Genomic DNA, 27,472 nt, shown 5'->3' on the forward strand with positions numbered 1-27,472 from the left:
CTGTCTGGTTGGTCACGGGGAAGACGCAAAGCTGGACGCCAGGAGGTGGGACCCACGGAGCCATTGCAGAGGCGCGGCGGTCCCCACTTGTCCGCAGTTTCGCTTCCTGTAGTTTCGGTTCCCAGCAGTCAATCTCGGTGCACAAATATGAAATGGAAAATTCCAGAAATGAACAGTTCGTGAGTTTAAAGTTGTGTGCTGTTCCGAGTAACCGGGATGAGATCCCACGCGGACCCTCTCCGTCCCACCCAGGACGCGACTCCCCCGTTTGTCCGGCACCTCCGCACTGTCACGGTCCTGCCCATCAGGCACGTGGGAGCCGCCTTGGTCATCGGATCGACTGTCGCGGGATCACAGTCCTTGTGTTCACGTCACCCTTACTAGGCCCCCAAGCCTAGGAGTGCGGATGCTGGCGATTCGATGTGCCAGAGAGAAGCGTGAAGTCTGCCTTGGAGTGGAGGGCGAGCCCGGCACAATGAGAGAGAGCCCACTCAGTCCTTTATGACAGGGCATTGTCGCACTTCTATTAGTTATTGTCGTTAGTCTCTGACTGTACCCAATTTATACGTTAAACTGATTGTAGGTCTGTATGTCAGGTAAACGCAGAGTATATGTAGAATGCAGTGTCTTTGTGTCTGAGGGCACCCACTGGGGGTCCAGGAACGCCCCACATGAATAAGGGGGGGTGCTTTATCTTCACCGTGTCTTCATGCTCCAGCTGAAGGCTTTAACTCTCTCAATATTTGAAATAATTTTTTAATTTTTTGATTACAATGGCAGCCTCTCCTTATTCGTCCAGTCCAAAATATCAGTACATGGTGTCCACTCGGCCTCCGAAACAGCCAGACCCTAGCGGACCTGTCTCCCTGCTAACACCCTGGTCTGAGCCGCCGATGTCTCTCATCTCAACTCCCCGGCTGGTCTCTGCTCCCACCTGGGTTCTGGGCAGCCCACCCTCCTTTCAGTAGCATCCGGTGCACGGATTTCTAGAAAGATGCTGGTTTGAGCCCATGTCCCTCCCTCTGCATTTCCGACTCCCTGTGGGCAAATGCACCAGGAGAGGAAAGCACACAGGCAGCGAAGGGCACGAGGGAGGGCTTGAGCCCCAGGCCCCGAGGAGGCGACGGTGTGCAGGCGCACTCAACCTCAGGCCTCGTGTCTGAGTCCTCCCGCCTGCTGGCGTGTGGGTCCCAGGTACTGTTGAAAACAAGAAGCCCTCCCCTGCTGAAAACCCCTCAGAGACCGCCTTCCTGCTTAGAGCACAATCCCAGCTCTTGGCCCTGGGCAACCAGGCTCATCTCTGCCACTCGCTGTCCATCAGCTTCCCGCTTTCCTCCGGCTCCCTCCGGCCTCAGGGCCTTTGCACTTCCCTCTGCCTGGAATGCTCCCCCCACACTCAGTCCTCCCATCCAGGGCCCCTTCTCCTCCAGGTCTCGGCTCCGACCTCCCTTCCCTGACCACCGTTTGAAACTGGTCCACTGGGCCCCAGCTAGTCACCGTCTCATTCCGTGATCCACTCATATCCTTCCTAGCACTTACCAGTATCTGGAATGTTCCGACTGGCTCTGTGTGTGTGTGTGTGTGTGTGTACTGTTAGTGCCCCGCCCACTTAGAATACTAATAAACTGCACCAACAATGTGAGGCGCTTCCAGAGCCTCGGCAGGATGGTTGAATTCGCAAAAGCAGTCCGCAGACCTCTGCGGGTGACACAGGACAGAGTGCATGCGCTCGTCTCTGCCTTGGCTGTCCGATCACCACAGCTGCCTTTGGGGGCTGCCAGTCGCCCTAGTGAGCTGACACCCGGTCTTTGTAACACAGCCGTCTTTGCCACCTGACATCGGGTCGTTATCATGAATGACACAGGCCTCTGGATAGCATTTCATGGCCTGAAAAATTCTGGTATTTTCCCGCTATAATCTCACTGCTTGCTCATCGTCAAGCTATGTAGGTGACATCCGGGAGTAGACCCGTGAGTTTCAAGACAAACAAGAGAAAACCGTTTTGGCCAGGGGATGAAGGCGGGAAGCAAGTCTAAAGTGTTTATTTATGAAGCACGCATTATTTCTAAGGCTCATCCCTGTTTTGCTGAGCTGACTTAGGTGTATCCTTCTTGTGAGAACAAAAACAATTATTTTTAGAAAGCGATGCGTGTACATGTGAAAAACTAAAAATAGAATAGAGTAAAAAGAACCTTTTTCTCTTATCCCTGTCCTTGGCACCCTGTCCTGTCTCAGTCTGTTGGGGCTGCTGTAACAAAGGACCATAAACTTGTGGCTTAAACAACGGACATTTATTTCTCACAGTCCTGGAGGCTGGAAGTCCGACATCAAGGCGCCAGCAGGTCGGTGTTCAGCGAGGCCCACTTCCTGGATCAAAAATGGCTGACTTTCCTGTGTGTCCTCACGTGGTGGCAGGGACAAGGGACCTCTGTGGGGTCTCGTTTATAATCCCATCACGAGGGCTCCACCCTTATGGCCTCATCGCCTCCCAAGAGCCCCAGTCATTTAAAATTCCCCTATGAATTTTGGTGGGGGACACAAACATATCATTTCCTTCCCCCCACGGTGACCGGTTTCTCGTGTTCCCTTCTAGACGTTCTATGCGTTTGGGAGACTGTTTACGTGTCCTTTTTTCCTTACATAAACTGACAGCATACCAGACATACTCTTGCCATCTTGCGCTTTTCATTTAAAAATATTAGTTTAAGAATCCTTTTTTTTAAAAGTCGGTACACATACAGATCTGTTCCATTCTTGTTCCCAGGTGCACGATATCTCATTATGTGCGTTTGCACTAACACGGCGGCCTATCAGCCACTAATTACACATGGCTCTTTTATCAAAATGGAATGAAATTGGTTCCTCAACTGCACCAGTCACATTTCAAACGCTCAGTACAAAGATTCGACTGCGGCTAACGTAGTGGACAGTGCCGATGTGGACCATTTTCGTCCTTGTGGAAGGTTCTGTTGGACGGTGCTGGTGTGGGCGGGCCATAATTTGGTTGAGCAGTCCCTGACTGCTGGATGTTCAGGTTGCTTCTGGTATCTTCCCGCTATAATCGGTGCGACGAAGACTCTTCTTACCCGTGAATCTTTTCCCAGGTGTGCATGTGTATCTGAAAGATAAACTTCTTGACTCTGCTGGGTCAAAGGGCATATGCATTTTAAATTTAGACAGGATTTGCCTGCTAGGTAAATAATAAACAGTATCTCATAATAGTTTTAATTTAAAAATATTTCGAGTTCCCCCTAACGCGATAAGGACCTCATTCATGATTTCATTTGACAAAATCACTTCCAATGTGAAAAACATTTCTCGAAGTTTTTTGTATCTCACGGAGCGGGGGGCTCTGTCCTCCAGGAGGGTATCTAACGTTGATATTGATTGCCTCGTACATCATTTGCGATGAACTGTGTGCTGCTAATTATTAGCTATGGCGGATGCAAAGGGAAAGGCAAAATTGGATATGGAATTCCCAAAGCTATGACAAACTATAAGGATGCCCGGCTGTGATGTTTTTTGAAAAAAAACATGATGCCTCTCATGGGACACTTAGTTATCAGGTCCAGCTTGTTCATTTACCTGACCTGTATCCTCAGTGACTGGCTGACTGATTTGCTCTGGAATGCGAGATTCATGTAGCAGCGGACCTGTTGACTTAGCTAAGGTGCGTAACATTTAGAAATAAGCATGGTACACCGGATCCGTAGCAGCACTGTTCCAACAGCCGAAAGGCACAAACACTGAGATGCCCATAGACAGACAGGCGATGGATGGTGTGGTCCGTCTATACACTGGAGTGTCACTCAGCCACAAAGAGGAGATTCGGACACAGGCTACACCGTGGATGAGGCTGAAGGACCTTACGCTGAGGGAAGTAAGCCAGTCACAGAAGGACAAATACTGTACGATTCCACTTACGGGGCTTTGCAGAGTAGTCAGAATCATAGAGACAGAGTCGAACGGTGCGAGCCAGGGTTCACGGGAGGGAGTTAGTTTTTGATGGGGACAGAGTTTCCGTTTGGGAAGACAAGGAAGTTCTGGACACGGATGATGGTGATGACTGTGTAACCAACCGTGCGAGTGTACTTAATGCCGCTGAGCTGTACACTTGAAAGATGGTGAAAATGGTAAAAAAAATTAATAATAATAATTACGTGCTTGGTGGCAAGACATGGAAAAGTGTTTAAGAAATAGGTAGAAAACAGAAAATAGAGAGTCTCCCCCTGGGGAAGGGGTTTTTTTAAGTGTTGCCCAGAAGACGAGCCATCAGCGGTCACCCCAGTGTCCGGCTTTCCCCACACTGGGGGGCACAGTGCGGGGGCGGCGGTGGACGAGGTAAAAAGTTACACAGTCCAAGTGAGATTCTGATCTGCCAGCTGCACAGGGAGTGTCTCGGCACCCCAGTTCTCTCCAAGGTTTCCCCAAAACTTCGCCAGCCACAAGGGGGCGTGGTGAGGTGGCCGAGCGATCACAGAAGGCCATGACCAAGGGCAGCCTCCTCCTTTTCCTTTCCTTCCCCCGCCCCCGCCCCTCCCTCCCTTTCTCCATTTCCTCCTTTTTTTGGATTTTTTATTTTTGGAATAAATGCAGTCTCCCCACGGCTGGCATCTTCTGCCAGAAAGACAGGCTCCCTTTTCAAAAATTGTGAGAAAATTCACAAAATTTTACCGTTTTCCCCATTTTAAAGTGTACTACTCAGAATATTGTGCAACACCACGTCTATCTCGTTCCAGGACATTTTCATCGCCCCAAAAGGACCCAGACCCAATCGGCAGTCACTGCCCCTTGCCCCTCCTCCCATCCCTTGGCAATCAGTAATCTGCTTTCTGCCTCTGTGGATTTACCTATTTTGGACATTTCAGATAAATGGGATCATATAGCATGTGGCCTTCGATGACTGGCTTCTTTCACTGGGCATCGTGCTTTTAAGGGTCATGTATATTGTAGCCTGTGTCAGAACCTCGTCCCTCTCTAGGGCCTAATCGCATTTCATTGTACGCACAGACCACACTTTGTTCAGCCGCTGATGGACATTTGGGTCGTTTCCCAAACGGTTTTCAAAATAGGGGCTTTTGTTACGTTATGTGTGTTTTTGCTGCTGTGAATAGCGCTGTCGTGAGCATGCGTGTCTACGCCTTTGTCTGATCGCCTGCGTTCAGTTCTCTTGGGAACGTATCCAAGAGTAGAATCACCGGGTTATAAGCTAACTGTGTTTAACTCGTTGAAGAAAGGCCAGACTGTCTTTTCCTCCTCCTTGATTTTGATGAGCAAACCTTGTCCACTTAAGATATCTTCAGCTCATATTCGAAACCCCTCCACCCTCTGCAAAGCCGCCGGGAATCCCTTTAAAACATTCCCCCGAGTCCTGCCCCTCCTGCTTAAACCCCAGTGTGCACAAGTAAAATTCAGCTTCCCCACACAGCCCTCAGGAAGGCCGGCCTGGTCCTTCCAGCCTCGCCTCCCCGCTCCCTCCCTCCCTCCCTCCCTCCCTCCAGTCAGGCCTGTGTCAAAGTCGGCTCCTCAGGGAGACTTCGGGGGCTTTTCCTACCCAGCTACTCTCTTCTACGTGGCCCTGACCTCGTTCCCTCCTCACACTTACCGCATGGCTGTCCCTTTACCATCTCGAGTTAGTTCAGACCTCCGTACGTTCGCACGTGCTGCTCCTCTGCCCGGCGCTGTTCTCTGTTGAGTGGCAGGCTCCTTCTGCCACCCCAGGTTTGGTTTGCCTGTCAGAGAGGCCGCCCCTGGCCGCCCATCCTGAAACGACTATCTGCTCACTCCTGACCCCGCCACCTGTTTTACTTAAGACTTTTCGATGTTTACTCATCGTCGACCTCTCCATTTTTCTTTAAAAACAAGAAAGCTGTCCTTTCGCCGCTGTATTTCTGGGCCCAGACAGGGCTGGACAATAGTAGGTGCTCAATAAATATCTGTGAAGTAAATAGTAAACGAGTCACAATCATTTTATTCTCTATCTTGAGGAGATCATTCTATTACGATGTTGTCTTATCTTCCTGAAACATTCTTGTGCATTTCCAAAAAATTACTTACTTTTTCTGGGCATAGAAAAACAGGAATGGTTTTGCATAGGGTACACTGGAGTCTTCAAGGGTGTCCGTAAAACTTCATTTCTTAAAAACAAGCAGAGACGCAAAAGGCCACATTTTACATGATTCTAATTATATGATGTGTCCGGAATCGCCAAATCCAGAGAGACAGGACGTAAGGTGGGGGTGCCGGGGCCGGGGCGGGGTTCTTGTTTAATGAAGACACAGTTTCGCTTGAACACGATGCAGAGTTCTCCTGGAGAGCCGCTGCACAATAGTGGAAAAGCACCTGACGCTACCGAACTGCATGCTTAGAAACGGCCATGGCAGTAAGTTTTATGTTATGCATATTTTTCATCACAATTTAAAATGTTTTGAAGTATTTTGAAAAACGAACAGGACATGGTTCCATAGGGTAGCGGTTAGCACACCTGCTTTATGTGCAGAAGGTCCTGGGTTTGTGCCCCAGTGGAGCCACAGTCCATGGCCTGTGGCCATGCCACCCTGAACGAGCCCGATGTCTGATCTCGAAAGCTAAGCGGGGTCGGGCCTGGTTAGTACCTAGATGGGAGACTACGTAGGAAGACCAGATGCTGTAGGCGTAAATAATAATAAATAATAAAAAATGAAAAAATGAACAGAAGCAATTATGTCATTATATTAAGGTTTGTTGGAGCTGGACACTAGGTCCATGGTGTTCATTATATTGTTCTCTGCCCTTTCATGAATATTTAAAATATTCCGCAATCAGGAAAGAATTCTGAAAGTAGATACATGGGCAAAAAACTATGATCTAGAATTGTTTTTTAGCTATTATGCAAATCTTTAGACTTTCAAAGCAGCAATAAGGCCTCACTTAACTTTTTAAAATTAAAAGCGTACCTAGTACATATATGCCATTTAAAACCGTCCGCACTATTGTTTTGGTGATCTGTTGCTGCTCTATAAGCCACGCCAGACCCAGCGGTGGAGAACAGCCCGCTGTGATTATTGGCTTTGGTTCCGGGGGGGACCGGGCTCGGCTAGGCGGTTCTCCTTGGCTCGCTCGTGGGCCTGGGGTCAGAGATGGCTGGGGGGCCAGTCGCACATCTGGCAGTTGCTACTGGTTTTGGCGGAGCCTCGGTGTCCAGAGCATGACACAGAGCACCTTCGTGTGCTCTGAGTTCCCTCCTAGCGTGGCGGCTGTGCTCCAAGAGCGAGCATGCCGTGGGGACCGGGTGGACCCTGCAGCACTTCCGTGGACTTCTTCGTCCTGGACATTTCATTCCATCCATTAGGAGCAAGTGCAGCTACAAGGTGCAACTTCAAGGTCACGTTGTTAGAAAGGGAGCTGGTCTTCCTCCACGCTCTCTTTCTTACTTTTTCCTTAGTCTGGATTGTTGGCACAGGGCTAGTGAGCCAGCCGGGACCCTGGGGGACCACGAAGCAGGAGAGAGCCTCCCACGCGGAAGGGGAAGAGGATTCATTCCACCTTTTTGTTTTGATTTTGCTTTTTTTTTTTTTTTTAAATGTGGTGAGAACCACATTACATCCGATGTGCTATCTCCGCCGCTGTCCAAGTGTGCAGGAGTGTTCAGGGCATGCACGTTCTTGCATCACGGATCTCCAGAACTTTTGCATCTTGCACGACTGAAACTCACTAAACGACAGCTCGGGTTTATGGAGGTTCAGTCTGGCTCGAAAGGTGATTTCTTAAAGGAAGAAGCGTTTGTAGGAACGTAGGAGTTCGTGTTTTGTTTCTCTTTAAATAAGAACTCAGTTCCTCTCATCAGCTCTGTGCTGGGCAGAGCTCAAATTTCAGTTCCGTATTTTTCAGAAATTCCGAAGAATGGAAAAGATAACAACAGCGCTTCTGCGGTAGAATCCCTCTCCCCTTTTAGTTTAGAGCCCCCAGGATTCCATCAGCTGGAGACGGTGTTTCCAGCCTCCAGTGATGTCAGGTGGCCCCTCCAGGCTAGGTGCCAGTCTGTAAGATGGAGATGGGGTAAAGAGCCGGCTTCTAGGCCACATTGTTAAAAAGGAAGCTGGTTGTCCTCTACTCTCTCTTTCCTGTGTCCTTCGAGCTGGCATGTGGACAGGGTGCTGGTGAGTCTGGGAGTGACAGTATCGAAACAGCGGGAGGCTGGGTCCCTGGACGACTGTGGGAAGCAAAGTCTCCCATCTGTGCTGGACCACTAGCCACCTCTGCACTGTTAAGTCCAGGAAAATAAAAAATTGAAAGACCCTATTTCCCCTTAAAATTTAATAGAAATATATTCCTAATCTGTTGGAGCCTCTGTATTTTGGGGTTTCTTTGTTATAGAAGCTTAACTTATACCCTAATACAGGGGCTCTCTCCTTTTTTATACAACTTTAACTTGTGCATTTTCGACCAGTGGTTTTGACTGACGTAGGAATTTGTGAGAACAGAAACTGTGCCTTCTCATTCACCATTATATTCTAGGGCCTTCCAGGCCATAGTACTTGAATGGAAATGGTTCTCAGACTTCACATGATAAGGCAGATCGTGGATAATAATGCAGACTTCAGATGGGGTAAAAGGGGTCAAATATGTGGTGACATTAAAGAATTAAAAATAAATAAATTAATTAAAAAAATAATAATGCAGAGTTCTTGGGGTCTTCACCCAAATCTACTGAATCAATCTTTGGACCTGGCCAGAAATATACAACATTACATATAATAGAAGAAAAGATCCAATTTACAAGAGCCACCGTAATGATAAATTATTTAGCAGCAAACTTCCCAAGAAATGTGGAGAACAGTAATGTAAAAGTGTTAAAATTCTACTATTAAATATAAAAGGGGGCTTGGATGAGTGGCGAGACAATATTTGTTCTTAGAAAGAATTAGTTTGGAAAGATGTCAGATTTCCCTACAGTTAGCCAGAAATCAGTGAAATTCCAAGGAAATGACCATCAGGAAATTTGGGGGAACTTGAGAGAATGATGTTGAAGGACATTAAAAAAATGATTACATAAATATTTCCAGAAAAGGTCTGAAAATGAATAATGGGGGAGGACTAGCTTTTCCAAATATCATAATGAATTATAAAAGTGGGGTATTAGACATAGTTGGCGCTAGACCAGGAACGGGCAGACTGAGCAGTGTCATAAGAGAGAAAAATCCAGAAAAAGACCAAAGTAGATAGAGAAACCGGTATGTGAAATGGTCTTTTCATTCCATGGGGGAAGGATTAGAAATATATTGGGTTAGGATAACTGGATTCCTTTCTTATTCCATAGCTGAAAACAAACTAATTCTAAATAGGACAGAGATTCAAAAATAAAAATACCTATAATGTACTACATACTCGAAACTAATTAAAATAAATAAATTAAAAAAAAACCGAACACCTACGAAACACTGGAAGAGAATGTAGTTATAAAAATTCTTAGTCTGGGAGGCTTTCCTAAATGTGACACAATACCAAGAAGACAAAGAGTAGATCTGACCACGAGAAAATCAAAGTTCATCTTTTGCAAAATATCAAAAGCAAAACCTAACTGGAAAATGTATTTGCCAAACTCCTATGCCAGGCAAAGAGTTGACGTGCTTCATATACAAGGAGTGGCTAACAAACCAGCCAGGAGGAGAACCGGCCCCAGGAGGTCGGAATCCGCAGGAGAAATGCAAACGGCCAACAAATCTGCGAAAAAATGTTCGGCCTCATTGATGCTGAAAAGAATTGCAGAGCGGAGCAATGAGCAGATGTCACCCCTCGGGCCCGCAAAAGTGAAGAGTTTGACGATAACCAGCTATCGAGAATGCAGGAGGAGCCACTTGCGTATATTGGGGTCGGAGTATAAATGGCGACGCTCTTTTTGGAGAGCGGCTTGGAAAAGCTCCGCAGGATGAAAAAGGTGCATCCTTTGGGTCCAGCAGGCACAGGGCCAGGGCTTCGCCTCCACGGCCGTGCGCCAGCCTCTGTCCCCCGCGTCCTCCCCCGGGCAGAACCCTCTCTCCTCTCGACGCAGCGGTCAACACAGGGGTCAACACAGGGGGCCATGTCGGAATGTCGGTGGACCCCACCCAGCGTGACGGAGGAGGGGCCTCCATCAGGCCCCTAAAGGAGACTTTCCGGTGACTTCTGAAGAGAGACTGGAGGACGAGTAGGAATTGGAAGAAGGGGAAGCAACAGGAGAGGCTTCCCAGGCGGAGGGCTCGCCACGTGCGAAGGCGCCGTGGAAGGGGCAGCGGCCACAGGGCCGTGTGTGTGTCACGGGTGTGTCGGCTCAAGTGCTCTCGGTGACAGGTAAGTGTAAACCCAGTCAAAGGGGACTTTTCACAACAGAGAGCTTTGTTATGTTGCATCAGACGCGAGAAATCGGGCTGCTCCAGATTGGGTTAACTCGGCATCGGAACGTCACCCCCAGGATCCAGGTTCTGGTGTTTTCCATCTGCTCGCGGAGCACAGAACCGCATTAACTCTGACCTGTGGCTGGCGTCACAGTCTCATCCTTTGGTCCATACATGGGCCGCTTACACGTAAGCGTTAACTGGGCTCCGTCTGTATGAATATCCAGAATATTCATACAGGGCCACGCCCCCTCCGAAGGCTGCCGGGAGGTCGGTTCTGGCCTCCTCCAGCTCCTGGTGGCTGCAGGTGCAGCAGGCGTGGAGCCGCAGCCCTCCCGTCTGTGCCTTCGTCTTCACACGACCTCCTTCCCTGTGCGTCTGCGCGTGTCCGTGCGTCTGCGAGGACACCAGGCTCACTGGATTCAGGGCCCACCTTCCTCTGGTGTGACCTCACCTTCGCCCGGTCACATCCGCAAAGACCCCACCTCCACATTAGGTCACATTCACGGTGCCAGGGCGCAGGACTTGACCGTCTCTTTACGGGGGGCACGTGATTCTGCCCACTACAGACAGGAGAAGGGAAATGACTCAAGAAACATCAAAACAAGAGAAATCTTGGTGCTCGCACGGGGGAGGGAGGAGCGGAAGGAAGGAAGAGGAAACCCCGCCCCCCCCTGACATAAACCCAAAGGGACCCTGCTGTGCTGTCCCTCCCTGAATCGAGGGCCTCGCGACAGTATTTCAGGAACTTGAGTCGAATATCTTGGAACCAGTCGACAGTTGCTGAAATAAGCTCCTTCCCACCTGGTGACTTTTCTTTCTTCCCTGTGGGGCTGGGGAGAGGGGAGCGTGAAGGGAAGGTGCCCAAGAGAAGGAGTCTCTCCCCAGGGAGCCCTGCAGTTGATTGCACTAACTCCAGTTCAGATGACACTTTAGAGCCAAAATCAAGTTCAAGGTCCCAGGGCCCAGGGACATCTGAAGCTGCTCCAGATCAGCTGCCTCCAGGAAAAAGATGAACTGGGAGATGGTGTAGGGTCTGTCTCAAGGACGAGGAGCCAGAGGCCCTGTGCTGGATCCTCGCCAACCCCAGGGCTGGCTCAAAGCATCTGTTCTTCTGGAAGAATCCTCTCTGCCCTCCTCCCGTTGCCCAGGGGCTCTGTCCCCTGGGGGGCTGTGAAAACAGATCCCCGAGTCTCACCGCAGTGTCTGATGTGGCAGGTCTGGGGAAACGAGGGAGAACTCGCGTTTCTGCCGGGTCCCAGGGGGCCGGGAGAACCCCTGGAGAAGCACAGCCCCAGGCCATGGGCCTGCAGCCCTGGGTGCACGTGAGCACCACACGGGGATTTAAAAACGACACCAACCCCCATTCCGGATTCCGGACCCCAACACCCGCCGACCGTGGGGCACAAGCTCTGGCACGCCTTAAGCCCCCTGGACTCCAATGGTCGGCCAAGCTTGGGGACAGCAGCCCAATTCCTCCTTGTCCACCAAACATCAATTCAGACTCCACTTCGGAAAGCCTTCCCTGACTCCCCAACGTGGGGTTATTCATTCCACAAACCGACGCGGCCCGCGTGGGCCTTGAGGTGAGGACAGGCAGGCCCTCAGCCTCGTGGTGCTTTCATTCAGTGGGCGACCAGGCCGGACAGTGTCAGGGCATGGTCAAGATAAAACGAAATGACATGCCAGGGAGCGTCTGTAGACGGGTGGGCCAGGCGAGAGCTGCCTTCACTGTCAGACCCGCGAAGAGTGTTTAAAAGCAGTGAGCACGGCATGTGCCAAAGTCCTGGGGTAGTAGTGAGCTGAGCACATGAAGACTGCATCTGAGGGAGTGAGGGGCAGTGAGGGAGGGGAGTTGGGTCAGGGCCAGAGCCGCAGGGCAGGGCCGAATGGCTCTGGGAGGGGTCTGAGCTTTATGCCTGTGCCCGCCGAGGGCTTAAGCAGCAAGTAATGTGACCCTGTTTGCTTTGAAAAAGGGCCACTCGGTGACCTCTGTAAAAAAATTCTCCCCGAAGCAGATTCCTTGTCCCTAGAGCATTTTTCTCAGGTGTCGTTATAGACTCACTGGTGTGAAAATAAACGCCTTTGTCCCCATTGGCCAGGGGCCTGGTTGAGGCCTCAGCTAATGCGAGTTGCCCACAGGAAATGCTCAGTAAGCGCAGTTAGACAAGTGGCCCTCTGAGCGAGTGTCCAGTGGCCCCCCTCAACACCAGCCACCCACCCTGCTCAGGCAAAGGTCTCGGCTGCTGGCGGCTGGTCTGGAGTGGCATTGCCATCCACTGCTTTCCAAAGAATCTGCTTCTCCCTGGATTCCAGCCACCTCTGGCACGCACCTGGGCCAGGCGCCAGGACCGATTTCCCCTCAGGAGAGAAACTGGCAACTTCACTGCAGCTCTACGGCTGAGTGGACCTTTGGAAGGGGCAGAGGTCTTTTCTTTCTAAAGGATTCTTTGTACCAGTGTTGGGCCCGAGAACTCTCCTCTGCCTGGCTGCACACGGCTGTCATTCCTCTCGTGGAATGTGTCCCCAGGCAGAGGAGGGGCTTTTGGAGAGGCGGGGGTGATGACAGGAGCTGCCATTTACCGGGCAGGACAGAAAATGTTGCTCTGGCAGGAAACAATAGCAAAACAGGTGGGGACTCGCAAATGGAGCTGTTTGGTTAGGCCGAAGCACCCAAACTTGGCTTTCGTTTTAAAAATGCAGTGAATGTCAAGCCCACACACGGCAAGAGGTTCCCTCGAGTTAGGAAGAGAAGCCTGAAGACTCAGCCCAAGTTTCAACAAACTGGAGCTCGTACACTTTGGGTCTGGGAACAAAAGCCCTAAGAAAGAAAAAAAAAAAAAAAAAAAAAAAAAAAGGAAATGAGAAGAGCTTGGACTGTGGGCCTCCTGTGTACTTTTATTTTTATTTATTTATTTTCAGACGAGGCCACCCTTGGTTGACCTCACAGATTACAAGGACCTTGTCAGCTTGTAATCCTTTATTTTTTAATTTTTACGCTTATAACACCTGGTCTTCGGAGGCGGTCTCCCATCCAAGCACTCACCAGGCCCGACCCTGCTTAGCTTCCGAGGTCAGACGAGATAGGGCACGTTCATGGTGGTGTGGCCGCGGACCTCCTGTGTATTTTTAGATAGTCTTCCGAACCTGCTGCCATAATCATGCTTCCCACGCCCCCGCATGTCAGTTCTCGGAACACACGAAGTTCGGTCCCACCTCAGGGCCTTTGCACTTGCCGTGTCCTCCACATAGTTGGCTCCTCTTCGTTCCGTCCTCTGACCGAATGTCACCTTTCCGGAGACGCCCCGCCCCCACTCACTCGCTATCAAACCACTCTATTTTCTTTCTTTCTCGGCGTCTCACGTGATCTGAAATGATCTCGTCCGCTCATTCACGGACTTGCCTCTGTGTCTGCGTCCACCCACTGGAACGCAGAAGGGACCTCTCTCGTGATCTCCAGTGCCCAGAACCGTCCTGACCCGCAGGAGGCACTCGGTAAACAGTCGCTGAATGAATAAATAAACCAAGGAGGCTGCTGAGTGTGGCTGCCAGCTGCTTGCCAAAGGGTTTCACGTCTGTATTATCCACCGAGATGCTTTTGGCGGAAAGCGCTTGAAAGCACCAACTCAAACAGCTGAATAATGGAGATATTTATTATTCCCACGTAGGGGGGAGTCCTGAGATGGAGCAGCTTCAGCGTTCTCAGTCTCAGGGGTCGAAAACATCCTCGAGGACCCGGATTCTTTCCGTCCCTGTGCCAGCGTATTTTGGCACTGCAGGATGGCCGCCTTCGGCGCAGGTGTCTCATCCAGGTGGGATAACATCCCCCGGGAGAGGTGCAGGAAGCATCTCTTTGTGTCCCTTTTCATCAGTAAGACGACTTTTCCCAGAAATCCCCCGGCATTCCACTCCCATGTCTTGTCGGCCAGAATTTGGCCACATGTCCTCCCCCAGCCGATCGTGATGGGGGCACAGGGTCCCCCTTTTTTGAGCATCTATGGCTGCTTGGAGCAAAGAAGACACTCTGCCATCAGAAACAAGGGCGTGGGAGAGGATGCATTTTGGGGAGGCGAGCAGTGGCATCTGTCGTGGCGCATGTTTAATGTTTAATTTCAAACTCAGAAAAACCCTGTTGGCGGTGTGCCTAACAGTGGACCCCAGAGCGGATCGTTTTTTTAGCGTCCTCCCTTTAAACGACAGTTATTTTCAGTAAGAATCATTATTTTTTGGATTCCTTCGAGAGTTTTAAAACAAACAAAAAGAAGAAATTTAATTTCTATTTTAAAGATAGTTATTAAAATATTTCAGGCGTGTGACTGAATTTGTGCAGTCACGTGTGGGTGGGTGCTTCTGGAATTCTCTGAACTACCTGTAGAATATGATATTTATTAAAGGGTAAGTAATACAAACGCGCTAACCACAAATGCACTTAGCAGTAACCACAGCAATTGTTAGTGTAGGGAGTGGCCTGCTTTTCCTGTAGAGGACCAGATAATAGATATTTTAGACTTTTTGTGGCTGTAGGGTCTCTGTCATTACTACTCAACTCTGCCACCGAAGCAGAAAAGCAGCCATAAATGATATGGAATGAATAGGTGTGTCTGTATCGCAATAAAACTTTATTTACAAAAACAAGCTGGGGGCCAGATTTGGGGTAGCTTAGGAACTCCTGTTTAGAACTTCGGCCAATAGAGGATATTTTCAGGGGGATTATTTTATCACTAATTTTTTATTTAGAGTTACTGGTGCACAGTGATAAGAAGCGGACTGACTTCGAGTGGGTTTTATTATTGTTGTAAAATTATCTGCAGACAGTGTGTTGGGGGAAGGTTGCATGCACCCCCCTCCCTCGGTACACCTCTGACCACTTCTTGGAGGGCTCCTGGGGCTGAGATGGTCAGTCGGGGTCGTGACCTGGGGCTGGAAGGAGTAGAGTCACTTTTCCAGAAATCCAGACTGGTTGCCCAGAGCCCTTTCCTGCGGCCCAGAAACTGCCCCCCGCCCCCTCCAGGTGGGGCCTCTCTCAGGGCAGACGGGTGTCTGGTGTCTGGGTCTGTGTCGCTCTGGGAGAGAGGCCGACATGGGCTCCTCCCTCACAGTGGGCAGCCCAGGACAGGCCTGGCAGGGTGGAAGCACCGGTGGCGGGCTTGGTGACAGTTCGGACCCGGGGGGACCGCTGGGGCCTGGACCTGCCTTCCAGCCCTGAGCCCACCCCAGCCTGTTCTCATCTGCCGCCTCCAGAGTTCTGGATCCAGGGCCGACTCTCCTGTCTGCTGCCTCAAAGCTCGTTTCTCTCAAGTCTCCTAGAGGTTTCTCGAAGCATGACCACAGCACCTGGGCTTCGCTGGGGGCCCTGCCCTTGTCTGTCTCAGGCTGTTGTTGTGATTGTGTAGATTTTTCTTTCTTTCTCTCTTTCTTTTTCCCTTTGTACAGTTCGGGGGCGTTAAGTATATTCACGCCGGGCAACCATCACCACCAGCCATGTCCAGAACTTTTCGATTTTCTCGCAATGACACTGTCCCCATTAAACACTAATTTCCCACTCCTCCTCCTCCTGCGACCTCAGTCCCTGGAAACTTCCCTTCTACTTTCTGTCTACGAATTCGAGTAACCTGGGTCCCTCAGAAAATACACGTGGAATCATACACCATTTGTCCTTTGGGGACTGGCTTATTTCACCGAGCACCACGTCCTCCAGGCTCATCCACGTTGTAGCCTGTGTCAGGATTCCCTGCCTTTTTAAGGCGGAATAACGCTCCATTGTATGGACGAGCCACATTTTATCCATTTATCCCCTGATGGACACGTGGATGGCTTCCGTCCACCTTTGGCTCCTGTGAATAACGCTGCTGGGAACACGGTGAGCTCATATCCGTGTGTCCCCAATCTCGGTTAGTTTGAATGTACGCTAGGCCGTGGGGTCGCGGAATCACAGGGCACTTCCGAGTTTCGTTCATTGAGCTCCCACCGCGCTGTTCTCCGCAGCAGCCACGCCGCTGTCCGTGCCCACCACGGTGCGCCTAGCCCTGCGGTTCTCCTACACATCCTCTGCAGCCTCCCTTCCTCCCTCCTCCTCCTCCTCCCTTCTCCCCTCCCCTCCTCCCCTGCAGCCTCCCTCCCCTCTCCCCCCTGTCCCCTCCCTCCCCCACTTCCTCTCCTCCTTCTACCTCTCTCTCTCCCCCCTTCCTCTACTCCTCCCTCCCTCCTTTCTCCCCTCTTCCCTCTACCCCTCTCCGAGATATAGCCCCATTTTACAGGTAGGGCAGTGAAGGCCCAGAGAAATTAAGTTTTATGCCCGGAGGAGAACAGAGATTTGAACTTGGGTTGTCTGGCTCCAGACTTGCTGTGTTTAACTATACAGTGCTCCCCCCAATCGCTGATTCTGCTTTCTGTGGTTTCAGTTACCTGCAGGCAACTATGGTCCAACAATATTCAATGGAAAACTCCAGAAATCAAGAATTCATACGTTTTAAATTGCACACTATTCTGAGAAGCGGGATGAGATCCCACGTGGACCCTCTCCGTCCCACCAGGACGTGACTCCCCCGTTTGTCCGGCCCCTCCACACTGTCACGGTCCTGCCCATCAGGCACGTGGGAGCCGCCTAGGTCATCGGGTCGACTGGCGCGGGATCACGGTCCTTGTGTTCACGTCGCCCTTACTTTCTTCAATGACCCCCAAGCACAGGAGTGCGGATGCTGGCCATTTGGACGTGCTGGAGAAGCGTGAAGTCTGCCTAGGAGTGGAGGGCGAGTCCAGCACAGTGAGGGAGAGCCCGCCCAGTCCTTTGTGACAGGACATTGTCACACCGTTCTGTTCTATTATTAGGTATTGTCGTTAGTCTCTCTTACTGTGCCTAATTTATAAGGTAAACTGCTCGTAGGTCTGGATTCCAGGAGAAGCAGAGCATATGTAGAATTCAGTGCTCTCCGTGGTTTCAGGCACCCACTGGGGGTCTGGGACCGCCCCTCCCCCGTGGACTCTGAATTCTTACCTCAAGGCTTTTGCCCCAGCTGGCTGGTCCCTCCGCCCAGAGCGACCCAAGTCCCACGCCCTCCTCTCTAGTTACTTCCTTTTTCCTCACAGGCTGGTTCCTGTATCATCAGGCTCTGAGCGCAATAGCATATCAAGTAGGAGGCTCTGAAGAGGCTTTAACCGAGGAGCCGTTTACAAAGTCGTAGGGGAGACAGAGGGGGCCGTGGAGACATTCTCACCCCCAGGACCGAAGGTCGGAGAGAGGGGTGACAGAGGGAGCCTGGGTGGGGAGCAGGCTGTCTCGCCAGACTGTGTTTCCGGTAGCCGTGGCCGCGTAACAAACCACCTTCAAATGTCGCGACTTAAAACCACTGCAATGTCGTCTTCCTCACAGTTCCGTGGGTCGAATCGGCAGTTCGGGGACTCGGGGATGCCCGCCAGGTCTGATGAGGCCTCTCCCATGTGCTGGATGCCAGTGGGGAGGTCCGCCCTTAGAGGCTACACGGTGTCGCTTCAGCCAGGTCACCTGAGTTGCAACGGGTCACCATGTCAGTCCAGACTCTGGGGGAGGGGAAAAGAAGGATTAACAGGCATCTGTAACCCGAGGAACTCCCGCAGCAGGAAGCTGGGGGTTATTATCCCATTCACATCCGCCCTCCGTTGGCCGAGCCAGCTAGAAACGAGAGGACGAGGGCGGCTGCCGACCTGGCTCCCGAGGGTCACCTTCTTAGCGGGGACACCAGGGTGGAGGAGCAGAGGATATGACCTACCCTAAATTTCTTGCCCCGTCTACCTCTCACTTCTGATCCATCTGCTGGGACTGTGGGTTCTGCACCCCAAATGCAGCTCTCCCTGGCTCCCCCAACCCAGGTCACTGCAACCCAGGCCGCTTACGACAACCACACCTCATCCTAAACCATGCTTTTTACTCCCGATCCCCAAGCGCCGGTCAAGGAGACATACGCTAAATAACAACTAAAGGAACTATTAACAGTTCTAAGATGAATCGTCTGAATCCACTGGGGCCGCTAGCAGAGCGCCACAGACGGGGCGGCTCGTAAGCCACAGGAGTTTATTTCTCAGAGCTCTGGAGGCTGGAGGCCCAAGATCCAGATTCCACGTCCACAGGTGGCTCCTGGTTCCGAATCCTCCCATGGCAGGAGGGGGGGGGCCTCTCCGGGGTCCCAGTTTCGTTCACGAGGGTCCCCTCTTGTGACCTCATCTCTTCCCACCGTTACACTAAGTGTTAGAATTTAACATATACATTTTGGGGGCATACAAACATTCCGTCTATAGTTGAAACGGGCACAAAAGTAGAGAAAATCGTATCATGAACCCCCCTTTACCCATTTTTCAGATTCGGCAATTAAGTTTTGGGTCTTTTGTTTGTTCGTTTGTTTGTTTTACCCCAGCTGCTTCATCTACCCTTTTCTCTTGCAGTGAATTATTTTGAAGCTAATCTCAATCACGGCGGCCCTTCTCCCTGACATCCTACAGTATGTCCCTCTAAAAAAGCATGGACATCATCTCATATCACCGTGATGCCATTATCAGCCCTTCGCAGTTGGCAATCATTTTAAAGATATTTGAAAACCTAAATCAGATCGGGTCACGTTTTTTTTTGTTTTTGTTTTTGTTTTTTGTCTTTTGGGGTTTTTTTGCTGCAAGGACTCCATGGCTAAAATCAGAATTCTTTACTGTAGCTTAAGAAAAAGGTGACGATATAACTTATTGTACAGACTTCGAGAGTAAGAGGGTGCGATCAGTAACACTTTCGGGACAAATGGATAAACAGTGTCTCGCTCTCCGAGTGCCATCTCTGTTTATCTGCCTCTCGAATAAACCAAACACCTCCTCGCTACAACAGCAAGGACCTTTGCACCGACTGGCTATTTTGCCAAAAATGTCCTCCCCCGGCTGTCAGCCTTCAGGTCTCACTCCCTCCCCCATTTCTCTGTGGTATTACCTTATTTGTTTCTCCCGCTAGCACTTGGCAGCACCATCTAAAATCCTTGTTTATTTGTTTTTGTGGGTTTGTTTTTGTTTGGTTTTAAAATCTTTCTCCCCCACTAAAAAGTAAGGCCGGGACAGAAGGAACCAGACTTGCTCACCATACGGTCCCCAGCCCCTGGCACAGAGTGGGTGCTTGGCAGGTGTGCTCCATGAGTGCATGAATGAATAAGTGAGTGAGCGAATGAAGGAATGAATCCGTCTTGTCTCTGGGGAGGTACGGCAGAGCCATGTGACCTGGGATAGGACCCACCCTCGGGCTCAGCTGCTGTAGGCTGTGGGGGTGGATAAAGTATCTCTCTTCTTGTGACCTAGCAGAAATGGAGCAGTCATTAGCTCACAGTGCCAGACGAACCCTTTCCACAGACTTGCACCTTTGTCCTGGAAGGTAGTTTTTTGCTGGAGGCTTGGCTCTCACCGGGGAGGAGATGTCTCAAGTCCTGAGAGCTGGGGGCAAAGGTGCTGTTCATCTGCCAGCTCATACAGGAGGAAGGCAGCCAGAGACGCACGAGGTGGGGTGACTGCAGGAAGTGGGACCTGCAGGAGCTCCTAGGGACGTTCGGCAGCTCTGGAGACCTCCACGAATACTCACGATATGATAAGGGGATTTTCACCTACCGAAGAAAGCAGTTCCTAGGAAGTCATGTGCATCAGCGTGAGAAATTAGCACTTTAAATAACATCTGTTGGGCACAGTCCTGCCTCAGGGCCTCTGCACTGGCTGTGCCCTCTGCCCAGAAAACTCTCCTCCGGTTTTCACACGGCTCCCCAGACACGCCTGCGTGGCACCTTCCTGCACTTCTCGTGGGTCTTTGCTCAAATGTCATCTTTTCACAGAGGCCCCCCCTGACCACCCCATTTAAATTTCAGCCCCTGTCCCCATCAGTGGCACTTACCTGGCTCTCTTATTTTCCCCGTAAAGCAGGTGTCATACCCAAACACAGCATCGTTTGACAGAGGTGCAGTGGGAGCCACAGATGCATCTAAAAACAATGTTAGTAGCCGATTTTAAAAAGTAAAAAGAAATGAGAAATTAATTTGAATAGTATACCTCATTTAACCCAACATATCCGAATGTTGTCCGCATGTAACCAATATAAAGATCTTGAAATATTTTATGTTCTTTCTTTCATACTAAGTCTTTGAAACCTGGCGTGTGTATGACATATCACCTGTCACTTGAGACAAGTGCCCGGGAGCCACACATGGCCAGGGGCTCCTGTATTGGACAGCTCGGCTCTGACATGTCATAAAATTCAGCATTAACCATGTTTCTCATTTACAGATCTTGTCTGTCTGCCGGAACACAAGGTCTGCAGGGCCGGGGAGCCTCGTCACGTTCACTGCTGGGTCGCCCACACAGAGCTCAGTGCCCGGCCTGTGGCAGGTGCTTGGTCAATGTCAGTCGAATGAAAGACATAGCGAACGTGAGCTCTGGTTCTGCCCTCGTGCGCGTGGAGACCGAGCTGGCAGCTGAGGAGAGCAATGGTTTCCTCGTCCTCACTGGCTTTTCCTTTGCTCCTGTCCTTCCATCACCCCCTCTTCCTTCCACTTCCTCCCTCTTTTCCCTTTCTCTGCTTGTTCCTTTTCCTCAGCAAAGAGAGTAGTGATTTATGTCCGTGCTCTGAAGCCAAGTGACTTTGGTTCAAGTCCCTGCTCTGCCACTAACCAGCTATGACAGTTTCGAATCAGTCTCTGTGCAAGGCATCTCATTTGTTGCCTCGAGGCTGATAATAATTCTTCCTGGGCTGGGGTGGGGTGGATACCAGGTGCCTGCCTGCAGAGCGTGGAGGTCCCATCTGACGTTGGCACCTTGCTAAGCATGTAACCAGAATTAGCTCATTTAATCCTCATGACGCCCTCAGGAGGTGGGCACCGTGGAGAAGCCCCCACTGCATAGATAAGGAAGCCAGGGCACAGACAGGTCTATCAAGCTCCCCGAGGCCGTGCAGCTATGTGGCCTGTCTGCAGAGGCAGGGTCTTAACACTGGGCTCTGGGAGCTATTGTTCCTTGGAGGACAAGGAAGTCCTTGTGGAGAAGATGACGTTTGAGTGGAGACTTGAAGGAAAAGAGTAAGCGTTTGAGGCAAGAAGAGAGGTCCAGGAGAAGGACCAGTAGGTGCAAAGGCCCTGGGGCAGGGCGGGGCGGCAGGCCTGAAGACCACCCGGGAGGTGGAGCAGGGGGGCCCGGCAGAGGGTAGCGGGAGGTCAGGGTGACGAGGCCAGCCTTGTGGGCTGTGGTGAGAACTTTGGCTTTACTCTGAGGCTGGAACCATGAGAAAGCATTGTGTGTGTGTGTGTGTGTGTGTGTGTGTGCGCGCGCGCGTGTGTGTGTGTGTGTGTTTTAAATAACGGCTTCACTGACACATAATCGACGTAGCATGCAATTCACTCATTTAAAGCGTACAGTTCAACAGACTTTACTACCTTCATGGAGTTGCACAGCCACGACCACCATCAATGTTAGAACATTTTTGTCACCCCCAAAAGAAGCCTCGTACCCTTCGGCGGTCACTCCTGATTCTCCCCACTTCCTCCCCCGGGTGAATGCTCAGCTGCTTTCTGTCTCTGTGGCTCTGCCTGTTCTGGACGTTTCGGAGAAATGGAATCGTACGCTATGTGGCCTTTCGTACCCGGCGTCTTTCACTTAGGGCAGCGTTCTCAAAGTTCCCTCCGGTGTAGCGTGTGTGGTGCTTTGTTCCTTTTTTATGGCTGCATCATATTCCACCGTGTGACACTCTGTAGTTTATCACATCAGTCGATGGACGTTTGGGCCGCTCCTCCCTTTTGGCTACTGTGCACAGTGCTGTAATGAGTGTTCGTGTGCACATTTGTGTGTGGACACGGTTTTCATTTCTCTCGTAGACCCCTGGGGGTAGACCTCCTGGCTGCTCTGGGACTCTAGGTTTAGGCTTTTGAGGAGCTGTTTGTCACAGCAGCTGCAGCAGTTGACAGCAGCGGTGTAGGAGGGGCCCACGTTCTCCCCATCTCTGCCGGCACTCACCATCTGTCTTGATCACCGGAGGGTTTTGAGCTGAGGAAGAAGGTCATTTGACTCAGTTTTGCAGGATGCTGCTGACATCAATGTCGCTAATATTTTACTATCATTAATCTCTTTTTTTTTTCCCTGCATCCTTGTCTTTCCTCACTCCAGCGAGGCCTCTCTCTAAAACATGACGAAGTCTCCCTTGCCCCTTCTTAGGCTGCCCCCGCCCCCACCATCGGAAGTGCCTCCCCTCATCAAGGTCACGGCTGGTCACGTGTGTCAAATAGCCTTTCATCTCGGCCTTTCTCTTTTGTCCAGAGACAGCGTGGCGTGACATGAGGGCGCTCCTGCTGTGGCCTTGGGGCTGTCTTGGGTAAGCACCACGCACATTTGGACCTTGGAGACTTAGTAATAAATAAAAGTTAGACTGGGTGAGATGGTCAAGGTGACATGGTCCTCACGGAGAGAGGCTGGACATCGAGGCAGGGACCGTCAGGGCCCGGGCAGATTCCAGGTTTTAGATCATGGGTTTATTCCCAAGAACTACAAAAGCAAAAGTAAACAAGTAAATAAATAAAACAATCTCCATGGCTGATGCCCATTGAAGGCCTGACGAAATTCAGCGAAATACATTAATTAATCAACGAGTTACTTGATTAATGAATTAGCTAGTTGATGACTTCGAGTCTTTATTGAGTGTATACTAGATACTACGTACTAGCATCGTCACAGATTCCTGACTCATGTCATCCTCACGACAGCTCGTGGAGAGAGGTCCTTATCATCCCCACTTGACAGGTGAAGAAACTGAGGCACCGAGAAGGCCAAGCCCCCCAGGACTGCAGGGTGGGAAACCCTGGAGTATGGATTTCTTGGAACCCGTTCCCATCGGACACCACAGCCATGGCCCGGCCATCCTGATCCAGGTCCCTGCTCTTCGCGCACCGGACGAGGCTGGGTCTCCCGAGAAGGCAGGGCCAGGCAAGGCTCTCCGGCCAGTATACAGTAAGCGCTCAATAAACAGTGACTGTTAGAGGCTGGGCCTGGGAGACGGCCGCTTCCTTCTGGAGCTGAATGAGTTTCAGAAGGCTTAGCTCTGGGACTGGCATCTCTCCAGGTACTGGGGACACTGCCTCCTACCCCATGTAACCCTGGTTGTCCGCTCCGTAACCCCACTTAGAGAACAAGGAGATTGGCCTATGTTGGGGTCCGGCACTCAGTGAGCGGGGACTGCAGGCAGTAGGGGGCAGGCCAGGGGGCATGGAGGACTGCGGGGGGACAAGCGCCCATCCGTTTTTCCTTGGAGCACTTATAACTGCAGGTGCCCACTGGTCATTTGCTCACTTGCTCAGCATGTCTCATCAGAAAGCAGAAACTTAGATTTGCTGATTTAGCCTCTCCGCACGTGTTCCCTTATCTCTAAGTGGAGCCCTTGTGTGCAAGGCACTTAGTTCAGGGCCACCGAGAAGGCTGTGGGTCAGCGTTCCCCTCCAGGCAGTGCTCTAGGTGCTGGGGACAGGGCAGGGGCCGCAATGCAAAGCTTCTGCTAGCGGCATTCTGGTTGGAGCCATGCTGGGAATGCAAAGAACAAATAAAGTCAAGTGTGAACACGCCAGGTGGTGCTCACAATAAGGGCGAAGGGTGAATGGGAGAGCTGGCGCTATCTCATTTTACACAAGGTGGCAGAGCAGTCGCGAAGGAAGGAAGGAGCCAGGCGGATATCTGGGGGAACAGAATGCCCCGTGCAGGCTTACAAGACCCCGAGGCGGGAGTCCTCGGCTTGTTCCAGGAAGAATGAGGCTGGAATAGTGTGCGCATGTGCATGTGTGTGTGCATGTGTGTGTGCATGTGTGTGTGTGGTTGTGGGGAGATGAGGTCACAGGGGTGGGGGCGCGCGGCCATGGTGTTCTCTCCAAAGTTGGGAAACTACTACAAGTGAACAATGGTGACAGTCACTGACAGGAGGAGTGGGACGGGAGGGCAGGGCACAGAAGCTGGAAAAGGAGGACATGAGGGCTGAGGGGAGAAGGGGACGAAGGTGGGGGCGAGAAGATGGGGGTGAGCGGGGAGCAGGTGGGAGGAGGGGGGGAGGTTGGCCTAACAGACATCCTGGCCCGGGGCCCGGGGCCGGGGGCCTAGCGACTCCCCTCGCGGAAACGGAAGCGAAGGCCTGGCGGCCCCGCCCCCCGGACCGTCCGATCCGCGCCCGCCCCGCCCCCGCCCCGCTCGGCCCCGCCCCGCTCCGTCCGCAGGCGGCTGCCCGAATCCCGGTGCCCGGGGCGTCCCGGGGGCGGTCCGGCGGCGCCGGCCATGGCGCATAAAACCGCTGGCCACCTGCCGCGCCGCTCCTCCGTGCGCTGCCGTCCGAGGCCCGCCGTGCCCCCGCGGCCCGCGTCCCCGGAGCCGCAGCCGCCGTCGCCTCTGCCCCCGACCGCGTCACCCCCAGGCGCCGAGCCCCGCGAGCACCGCGTGGGCGCCGGGGCTTGCAGACATGGGCAGCCGCGCCAGAGCGCGCTGGGTGGCCGGCGCGCTGGGCTTCACCGGGCTGCTGTGCGCCGTGCTGGGCGCCGTCATGATCGTGGCGGTGCCCTCCATCATCAAGCAGCTGGTCCTCAAGGTGGGTGAGGGGCGCCGGCCGCGGGGCTGGAGGGCGCAGGGCGCCGAGGACGTCCGCAGCTCCTGAGCACCGGGGAGACCCCAGGGCACCGGGCGGCGGGGGGCGGGTCAGCGGTCCATCTCCCCAGTACCCTCCCTGACCGGGCAGAGGTTGGGGGCCAAGGGGCCACCTGGGGAGTTTGCTGGAGGCCAGGGTTGGGGAGCCTTGAATGAAGGACCACCCCGGAGCCTGACCTCACCCTGAGGGGTCTGCGGCCCGGCCCGGACTCGGGACCGCGTCGCGGTGCTGGCCCGGGCGCCTGGAGCGCGTCCGCACGCCGGCGGCGGCCCGCTAAAACGAGGGCTGCGGTTTGCCTGTTTCCAGCGAGCCGCGAGGACAGGAACCCAGCTTTCACGTGCTTCTGGGAGACGCGCGGGCGTCCAGGCCCGGGAGCTCTCGGTGGAGCCCTCTCTGCTGTCCAGGCTCCCTAGAAACCCCCATCTCAGAGGCGGAGCGCTGCCCTGTCCTCCCGCGCTGCCTTCTGGCGCAGATTGGAAGGGATAAGCCGCCTTCGTCCGCGGATTCACGCATGAGCAGGGACCTGGGAGAGCCCACAGGGCTTCCCTCTGATCCTCACCTTACACACCACTGCCTTTTTAACTAGAGAGACAAACTGAGGCTGCCAGCTCGTCTTCAGACCATCATCATATCGTGCCTTGCGCGACCGGGCGGCAGGTTTGAATGAGCCTGGAGTCACTGAAGGGCGCGAGATTGCAGACAGAGCCTCACGCTTGAGCGAGAAGCAGTTGGGAGCTTTGAAGCCAGAACCAGCACCTGCAGAGCTGGGAGGGAAACAGAGGCTCACCTTTGCCCAAGATCCAGCCAGACACAGAGCTGGAACAGAGGATATTGTCACTTCCCAGTTAGCTTCTCTTTTTCCAGTTTCTTACTTCTTTTGGCCAGTTTCTTGAGAATGAGGACTTGTCCACATTTTCTGTCTGTGCCCCATGCACAGCAGAGGATACTTGGAAAATAAATGGACAGGTGGATGAATGAAGGCTCCTTCCTTTTAGACCTGGCTAACACTTCTTGGGACCCAGCCAGCTTTAAAGATGGGGCAATGTTAGGCTTTTCCCCAGGTCTCTGGGGGAGCAGTTGTCTGAGTCATCTTGGCCATGCTGTCTTTTTTTTTTTTTTTTTTTTTTTTTGGAAGGAGTTTCAAATCTTGTCCTGTTAAGTCCTGTAACCTGATTGTAAGAAAGAACCCATCTGATCGTGACACCGAGCACTGAGTTTGTCTTCGTATTTTTTTGGGAGTCCTCTGGGGCTGGCGAGAAACCTTGCATGGGGAAACCTTAGAACGCCAGACTGCCTCTTTCTCTCCCATGGTGGCCGCAGAGTGTGTGTCTGTAATCCTTTTCAGGGTAGCTGGAGAGCTTTAGCTCAGTGAAGGTCTCCCATAAAAGCATGCTGATTTGTGGTTTCTGTTCCGTGTGTGCCCTGGTGAGACTGTCACTCACGTGGCATAAGCGTAAGCATGGCGAGCCTCTTGCTTGGGGGGTGTGTGAGGGGTTGAGAGTTACCGCTGACGAAGAGGCTTGTCAGCCCGGTCCGTCTTGGGCTTATTTCAGGGTTTCTTTCTATGGCTGTGGATCCGGTTCAGGATGTCAGTCCCACGTGTGTGTGCACGTGCACCACCCTGCTCCGGGCTCCCAGAGACGACAGCGCCATCGTCCTCGGCTGTTCTGGAGTTAGGATTTCCGAGCTTCAGGTTGAGGGAGAGCCATCCAGCATCCTTTGTGACTGTCCCCCAGGCGATTGGTTTGGGGCCGAGTGGTGTGAAGGCAGGAAGGCAAGCGGGCCCGGCCTGCCCACCTCCTGGACAGCCCCGCCGAGCCCTGGCCAAGTACCTTCCCTTGGAAGAAGGGTGCTTGTGTTCAGGGGACTGAGCTGGTGGGACGCTGGGAGAGGGAATGTCTGCCCGCTGGTGTTTTCTTTGGCTACACGTGTCCTTGTGCGACCTGAATGAGAGGCTTGTGCTTTGATTTCTCTGTTTTTATGTTTGTTTGTTTGGGGTTTTTTTTTTGGATACTTACGTCTATATATAAAAGACATGAATAGTTGCATGTAAAAACATTCAGAGGAAAAAAGACGTTTCCCCCAGACCTTTACTAATATACACATCACGGGCATATACTTATGTACATTAATATACATGTTTTTTTACACAAATTGAACTATACTACCTACAAATATTCTGCAGCTTGCTGTATAACTCACTCGCGCTTGAAGAGTTTTCCACTTCCTAACATGTAAATCTATTCACTGCTTCATGGAATTCCTTGGAATGGCCGTACACTTACTTATTTAGCTGCTTCTCTACTGACTGATAATTTTCTCTGTCACCGACAGCCATAGGGTTTGAATTTTCACAGAGCCAAACTGCCCTCCAAAAAGCGCAAGCGTTTAAACTTCCACCCACAGAGTACGAACGTAGCCACTACCTGCTCATCTCTGTCATCGTTGGAGCTTACCCATTAGTCACCATCATGTA

General features: G+C 52.0%; 1 protein-coding gene, 1 long non-coding RNA gene and 1 pseudogene across 3 annotated transcripts in view; 2 read left to right on the top strand and 1 right to left on the bottom strand.

Moving 5' to 3' along the window:
* The first annotated feature begins 6,539 nt into the window (after positions 1-6,539).
* On the top strand, positions 6,540-6,655 carry LOC120616139 (uncharacterized; annotated as a pseudogene).
* Positions 6,656-21,740: 15,085 nt separating this feature from the next.
* Positions 21,741-26,109, bottom strand: LOC120616004 (uncharacterized). The gene is made up of 2 exons (XR_005656424.1): positions 25,784-26,109; positions 21,741-22,865 (listed from the first exon to the last, which is right to left on the bottom strand). It is a non-coding gene; the product is annotated as an uncharacterized LOC120616004 (long non-coding RNA).
* SCARB1 (scavenger receptor class B member 1) overlaps positions 24,676-27,472 on the top strand; it is a 59,924-nt gene continuing 57,127 nt past the window's right edge. For both annotated transcript variants that reach the window (XM_039879251.1, XM_039879252.1), the window contains exon 1: positions 24,676-24,939. In XM_039879251.1, the coding sequence (XP_039735185.1) occupies positions 24,814-24,939 (126 nt within the window). In that variant the 5' untranslated portion in view covers positions 24,676-24,813. The remainder of the gene's footprint in view (positions 24,940-27,472) is intronic.

Source organism: Pteropus medius, unplaced genomic scaffold (assembly GCF_902729225.1).
Source record: "Pteropus medius unplaced genomic scaffold, Ma_sr-lr_union100, whole genome shotgun sequence".
Classification (NCBI taxonomy): domain Eukaryota; kingdom Metazoa; phylum Chordata; class Mammalia; order Chiroptera; family Pteropodidae; genus Pteropus; species Pteropus medius.